Raw genomic sequence first — 6,990 nt, 5'->3', positions numbered from 1 at the left:
CCTGGCTACGAGTGTCTTTTTGTGCATACTACACAGAGTATCGAGTTACTATTCTTTCATTTCTTTGGATCCCAGTTCATTTATCTTCTTTTATTACTTGTAAGAGTGTGAGCAGTCCAGGCCTATGGAAGGGAATTAAATCATCACAAGTGTGTTTCAGACACCAAACGCACACATAATTCGAGCCCATTTTAAGAAGGTCCACACCTGCATCATTCTGCCTGGGGTGAGAAGAGTGTGTCAGATACTAAGGGTAAGCAGACTAGAGACAAGGAGGCTGGGAGAGCATTTACTGAGCACCTGCAAGGTGGACTCTGAGCAGGCAAAAAGGCAGAGTCAGGTCACTGCTTCACCAGTCTCAGAGGCCTGGGTTCTTGAGCCTGCCCCCCCACATCTCTCAACCAGCACAGACTCAGAAGAGCTGGGTGATATCAAAATAACGCCTTTATTTCCTGCAGCACCATGGGAAGAGGTTGGGGCAATGCGTGTCTTCTTGGCCTAGGAGGGTATCAGGCCTTCCTCGGTGGGCAGTTCTGGATCTTTCTCCTCAAAGACAGCTAGGCCCATAGGACTGGTCTGTGGAAAAGCAGGACCCACAGTGGCAGTTTCTACCATCCACATGCCCACACCATCCCTTTCCAACCCTCCCCATCACTCCAGAACCAGCCTTTGTCTTGGTTGTGCCACCTGCAGAACCTTCTTCACCCCTTATGGAGTTGTCTCAGTTTCCTTCCACTGGATTCAAGGACTCACCACCCCTTCCTCTTGCACACTCTGGGACTGCACTCTGTACTTTTCCAGTTCTTCCTTCAGCCTGATCCAGAAGGCGTGGGTAGGAGGGTGGGATGGGGAAAGCAAGAACACAGGGGTACAGAAGGGAAAAGAGGGTGAGAAGATACAGAATCCAAGAGGGAAGGAGAGACCCCTCATCCACCTTTCTGAGGAGAAATGGGGGCAAGGGCTGCAGGTCCACCTCTGCCGCTTCTCCTGCACTTGCTGGCACCTCTGCTTCAGTTGTTGATGGTGCTGGGCTGCAGCCTCCAAGAGCTCCTCAGCCTTCCTGTTCTCCTCCTTGAACAGCTGCCTGTGGGGAAGACAGGGTCAGCAATGGCCCTTCCCTCCTCCTGCTTCCCCTTTCTCCACATCTTACACTGCTGCTGCTGCCTCCTGGCTTCGGAGGAAGAGCCCCTCAGCGTGGGTGGAGGGCCCCTCAGGCCCGCACAGGGAGCAGAGCTGACGCTTCACATCCTCCAGCTTCGTCTTGATCAGCTTCTCTGTAGTAGGAAGGGCAACAATCAAGAGAGGACAGACAAGGGCAGGTCAAGGCCACCCACTCCTCTGACCTCACCTTCCTTGAGCAGCTGCTCCTTGTTGCTGTCCAAGGCACAAATCTCCCTTGCCAACTGCTCCGGCCTCTGAAGGGGGTAGAAAGATCTGTCCACACCTCCTGGCTTCCCTGTGCCTCAGAAAAGCCTGCTTGGATCAGGATCCTGCCCTTTACTCCCTCATAACATCTCACATCTTCACTACAATGCTAGTCATTCCCTCCCTCTGGACCTTTCTCACCCTGAAAACAGGCCCTGGGGAAAGTATCACTAAGAGAGAAACCTGCAAACCTCTAATTGTGGGCTGCACATCTGGAGATTTGGTTACTGGCACAACACTGCAGCTCCTCCCTCCTCCTTGCTTTTGTGGCCTCTTCAGAACCCTTCCTTCCTGATTTTCATCTCTGTTTCCTCGTCTACTATCTGGAATCTCCTGAAGGCAAATACTAGCTGCACATCCCCTACTGTCTCCCCTGTATCTGTGATGGTCCCAAACACATTCATGGATGACTCCACTTTGGTTCCATAGGGATCCTCCTGACCACTGAACCGACACAGGAGAGCAGCATGGGTGAGTGAACAGGATCAACATTGAGGACATGGGGGCTCAACGGTGGTGACAAAGGACTGGATTTCAGGCAAGGATGAGAGTGACTGTAGGACTACCAATGCTTGCACAGAACAAGACATAGCAAGTAAGGTGTACAGATGGGAAGTGTGGTTTTGAGCGACTCACATGAAATTTCCAGAGATCCTTGTGCTGGTCTATCAGAGTCTCCAGCTGTTCCTCGAAATCCAACCTAGAAGTCAACCACCCAGGTACAAGGGCCATGGACTGAGATGGCACAGCCTGACCCAGGTCAGAGGTCTTCATACACAGCCCTGAAGGTCTTTGCCCTCTGCTCCAGAGGGATCACTTTCACTACACTAGCCTTTGAACTCTGTTTAGACAACAATCCTAACCCATCCCTGATGTCACCTGACCTAGAGGCCCATCTGATTTCCCCCTCCTCAGGCTGTATGCACTGGAATTTACCTCAGTTGTCTCTGTTTGTTCCTTTCCTCCTCCATCTGTAAGTTCAGGGAAAAGATCCTCTCCTTGCACTCCTGCAACAAAGTCTGCTTCCTGGAAAGGGAGGCATTCCTCAACTATGTTCTCTAACTAACCCCCCAGGAGGGCAATTAGTACCTCTCTATTCAGGTCCATTTTCAGAATGTGTCTGAGGCTTAGGTTTAGGGAGACTAATGTTGGCATCATCTCTTACCTCTGTGCCTCACTTTCTTTCTCCTGACAGTGCACCTGAAGTATACTCAGAGTCTCTACGGAGAAGAAGAGGGCCATGTGAGTGCCTGTCAAAGCATCCGTTTTGCACAGAGGGAAGAGAGCCAGATTATATCAGGTCTGTGGACACCTGAATTGGCCTTGACATTTTCTGAGTCTAGTGGAAGCCATGGGAAGGACGTAAGACCAGGAGATTTCAAAAGTTTCAGCAACATATGGAGGGTAGGCTTCTGTGGGGTAACCAAAAGCCTAGAGATGGAAGATCTGGTAATACCTTGCTTTTTGTTCAAGATATCTTTCAGATGTGCTTTCTCTTCTTGCACTAGAAAACATGGAGAGTATTCAGGCATTAGGTACCACCCACAGCAATATCAGAAACAGTCACTTGGGAGGCCAAGTACAACTCTGTCTGCAACCCAAATGTGGACCGCTCAGTGTAAGCCCCTCTGGTTCCCACAGTCCTTGTAAACACTAAAGACCCTGGTATTAATAAACAGTATCCATGAGGACCTTGTGTAATGCTCATCAGTTCTGGGAAGAAACACATCAAGAAGGAAGGGGTATGTGACCAAGCAAGGAGCAGAGTGGTGTCTTTAGGCAGGATGACTAGAACAGGCTTCTCTGAGAAGGGGACTTGTGCTATTTGAGGGAAAAAAAACAAGGAGCATCCCGGCATAGGTCCAGAGGCAGGAGCATGCTTGGGGGAAATTTCTAGAACACTTCCACCAGGAGGTGGGGAGCCTAAAAGGATATGAGGCTAGACAAAGCACAGGGTCCTAGGCTGCAGTGAGATAGCTGTGTCTGGAGTACTGACTTAGAAGTTATGAACATAGTGAGGACCTCAGGTGATCCCCAGCTCACTCACATGAGTCCAGTTCCTTTTGCAGGGCATCCCAGACATTTTTGGCTTCTCCCAACTCCTCAATGGCTTTCTTTTTGGCTTCAACAAATAGCAGAAAGATAGACGTTGTGTGAGTAGAGCCTCCATTTGCACTAGGTTCAAAGACTCCCTTGCAAATGGTGACATTTCACATTTGTCTTCAAACAAATCTAGAAGGACCAGATTTTAGAGAGCAGGAAATGTCTTTCTGAATCCAGGTCCTTCTTGCTGAGCTCAGGTGGCAGCAGGACCAGATTTGCTAGCCTATGACTACAGTAACTACATGCAAAGGTGCTCTGTAATTATATTTAATGCTCTACTGTTATTGTTGTAATACATCTAGATATTTTTCACAAGGGTCTCTATATTTTCACTTCACACTGGACCTGGCAAATCATGTAGCTAGTCTTGAAAGGCAGCCGATGTCCCTGAACTCACCCTGTTGAACTTCATTAATCCGGTTAATTAGAAACTCAATCCGGGGCTCAAGACTTCCTGCTGCAGGAAGAAAAGGAGGTTAAATTGATGACAGAGCAGGCAGAGGTGGTATATGCCCATATAAGTCTGCTGTTTTCACTCCACACACATCTACTGAGTATCTCCTGTGCACAGGGATTATCATAGTTGGCATAGGGAAACAAGGAACAGAACAGTAGATATCTGGATCAGTCAACAGAAATGAAGTAGGGCACAAAGGGCTAAAGATAGAAGGTACAAGAAGTGCTTCTCAGATACGGGAAAAAGTGTTTTGTAGAGTCTCTATCAAGAGAGGAGGACAAGCCGCAGCTCTCTGATAGTTGAAAGTGGGGCCTGCCCTGAGGAGAGAACAGGACTGGAAAGAGCCTGATGAGCAAGCAAGGGGTAGCAGGAAGTGAGTGGAAGAAAAAGAGAATGTAGGTAAAAATCTTGAATCTAAGAGAGCTGTAGGAGTCAAATAAGTGGGCAAGGGGCTTGGTACAAGATTTTGGGAAAACACTTTGCTTTTTATCCTCTTATACTCCTGTAATTTTAAATCATTGGGGCTCTATGTTAGTTCAAAAATTCAATATTCAGAGAAAGCAAAACTGAACAGGATAACCTCTCAAGGCTGTGAACTGTAGGACCTGCAATTGAATCCACACCTGCGTGACCTTAAACCTCAGGCTAAACCTTATACACAAAAGAGACACAGGACCTTTCTGCAGTTTTTTCACTATTTCCATCAAATCTTCAATTTTCTGTGTGGATGAGTCATTCCCTGTGGAAGCAAAATCATACATTTCAAAACCAAGTAGGATAAAAGGACAAAGAATTCAATAGTGCTGGGCTGGGACTGAGGTGAGCTGAGGGCAGGTCTCCAGCCAGAGAGACCTTTGTCTCCTTTGTCATGAAGTGAAAAATATGTAAGAGATATATGGAGCCCCTCTGTGGTCAGCCTTTCACTACTTGGTGCAATGATGCTACAGATACCCCTTTACAGAACTCAAGCTGAGGGTAGGGGTATGCTCACATTCATGTGGTCAAAGTTCCCAAAGTAAGAATGTGTGAAAAAATCCCAAAAGTGACAGAACTGACCAATCATTGACTTAAATCTCCAAAACTCTGAGCCAATAAACCTTTTCTGTTTTAATTATCTCAAGCATTTTGTTAAAGCAATGGAAAGGTAATGAAGTTAACAAAAATTAGCCAAAAGTATTTTAAAATATATACTATCACCAGGCATGGTAATCCCAGCACTCAGGAGGCTGAGGCAGGAGGATCTCTGAGAGTTCAAGACCAGCCTGAGCTACATAAGTGAGTTCCAGGTCAGTCTCAACTACATAGTGAGACCCTGTCTCAAAAAACCCATTAAGTGTCCTCAGTGAAGTATGCAAAACACATGTTCAGTGACATTGATACAGTATCTGTCAAAGCAGAAATAGGAAAGAACTTGAATGTCTATCGTAAAGGATTTACAATTTATCCATACAATAGAACACTGTGTAGCCAATAAAAAAAAGGTCGATTAATATGTATTACATGTACTACAAATGAAAAGAGATCCCCAAATGTTTGGAAGTGCAAAGTGACATATCTTCTGTGGCTGCAGAGTTAAAAGACACTCTGTCATTAAATACGTGTATGTGTACCATTACTAGATAATCCAAGTCACAAACACAAACTGTGGACAGTGCCAACTGTAAGATGATAGGACTGGCTAACTAGGGGGCAGAAAGGAAGATGTGTACTTTTCACCCATGCACTTCTGCTTACTTTTATATTTTTTAAAGTTTAGATAGATATTTATGCCATCTTAAAACTCTTGAACATTAGAAACGACAGATCTCCCATTTCAAAAAATTAAAAAATTTGGAAGCAAAGAAATAAACCCACAGTAGTGTACTCTCCTACACTCTCCTCTCATAGCAGTTCCTCTTCCTTGAGGAAACCACTGTCACCAGCTATTTGTGTACTTTTCTTACAATAATATGTCCACCCACCCATACCTCCATCCTTCTTAGACACAGCCGTGGTCTCTTAGACACTATGTTTCACACTATGGTTTTCTTGTTCTCTGAGTCTTCTCACGTTTTGTACAGGAGTTCCCAGGATTCTGTTATCAGGCTCTCTAGCAGTCTGCAGGTACCTGCCTAGGGACGCTCCTGTGATTTCATTTTGTCACACACACACCGCACTTGAACTTCACTCTACAAGCATTTCAGTTAGGTGACAGAGTGAAGACAGCAGATTTGGGGCAGTCCCTGTGGGGCACACGTGAGCACAGGACCGCTGCTGGGGACACCCTTGCTTCCCCTCACTGGCTCTGGCCCTCATGGTGGGCAGATGGTTCCGCAGACCTCAGTTTGAGGACACCAAGCAGTATCAGCCACCCGGAAACGCTAATTCTTAGATAATTCCTTTGCGCCACAGAAACAAAACCTGAGGAAGCACGTGAGGCAAAGACCCCCCCAAATCCGAAGGAGTGGCGCGAGTCAGAGTGGTAGGCTTGGGGGTGAGCCCCCCACTTCACAGGGCCCTGGAACTACTCACATAAAACCTCACGGTCACCTCAGAGCTGTGACCACAGAATTGTCAGTCTGTGTCCCACCCACACGCCACCAAAACCAGTTCTCCAGCCCGGCCCGAGCCCTGCCACTACCTCCGGCTTCCTCAACTCCCTTGACAGGCTCCGCGGCTTCTGCGGGTTCCTCAGTAGAAGGTCTAGGCCTCGCAGCCATCTTCGTCCGGTACCTCAGCGGCCACTGCTGCCTCGACGACTGATTGGCCCAACCCCCGAGTTAGGATAGGGTCTTGTTCAGTGCGCCTGCGCAGTACACTTTATGCGCCAGTTGGCTCAGTGGATGTGGGGTTTAGGGCAGGCCCTCTCCTTAGGCGCTACTGCGCATGCTTGAAGCTTTGGGACCAACAAATGCATATTGGGTTTGGAGATGGCCAGTGCCAAATGTGCCCTCATAGGCTAGCAATTGAGCCATTTGCACGTAGTCACTTGCGAGGGCATAAATGTCTCCCCCTGAGCCATACCC

The 6,990-nt window shown here is 47.5% G+C and overlaps 1 protein-coding gene across 2 annotated transcripts; it reads right to left on the bottom strand.

Annotated features, from left to right (window-relative positions):
* Positions 1-426: 426 nt before the first annotated feature.
* Syce1 (synaptonemal complex central element protein 1) lies at positions 427-6,762 on the bottom strand. Of its 2 annotated transcripts, none has more exons than XM_019209667.1 (13): positions 6,606-6,762; positions 4,662-4,724; positions 3,926-3,982; positions 3,473-3,547; positions 2,882-2,929; positions 2,591-2,645; positions 2,362-2,451; positions 2,062-2,125; positions 1,349-1,415; positions 1,151-1,274; positions 974-1,084; positions 754-814; positions 427-576 (listed from the first exon to the last, which is right to left on the bottom strand). In XM_019209667.1, the coding sequence occupies exons 1-13, from the start codon at positions 6,682-6,684 to the stop codon at positions 499-501; spliced, it is 972 nt and encodes a 323-aa protein (XP_019065212.1). In that variant the 5' UTR covers positions 6,685-6,762; the 3' UTR covers positions 427-498. The 2 variants fall into 2 exon arrangements, with proteins under 2 accessions (XP_019065212.1, XP_010636843.1); XM_010638541.2 differs by having other exon boundaries at positions 3,926-3,985; positions 6,606-6,761.
* Positions 6,763-6,990: the final 228 nt, after the last annotated feature.

The sequence above is a fragment of the Fukomys damarensis genome, unplaced genomic scaffold (genome assembly GCF_012274545.1).
Source record: "Fukomys damarensis isolate Sample0158 unplaced genomic scaffold, DMR_v1.0_HiC HiC_scaffold_8, whole genome shotgun sequence".
NCBI classification, from domain to species: domain Eukaryota; kingdom Metazoa; phylum Chordata; class Mammalia; order Rodentia; family Bathyergidae; genus Fukomys; species Fukomys damarensis.
Note: the sequence above shows the minus strand (reverse complement) of the source record. Positions and strands in the feature narration are given on the sequence as shown.

Excerpts from the sequence above, each read along its gene's own strand:
- Syce1 (XM_010638541.2), bottom strand. The coding sequence starts at position 6,684 with ATGGCTGCGAGGCCTAGACCTTCTACTGAGGAACCCGCAGAAGCCGCG. Across the intron at positions 1,416-2,061 it reads AGGATCTCTGGAAATTTCAT|AGGCCGGAGCAGTTGGCAAG; the intron begins GTGAGTCGCTCA and ends TACCCCCTTCAG. Across the intron at positions 1,275-1,348 it reads GGAGCAGCTGCTCAAGGAAG|AGAAGCTGATCAAGACGAAG; the intron begins GTGAGGTCAGAG and ends TTCCTACTACAG.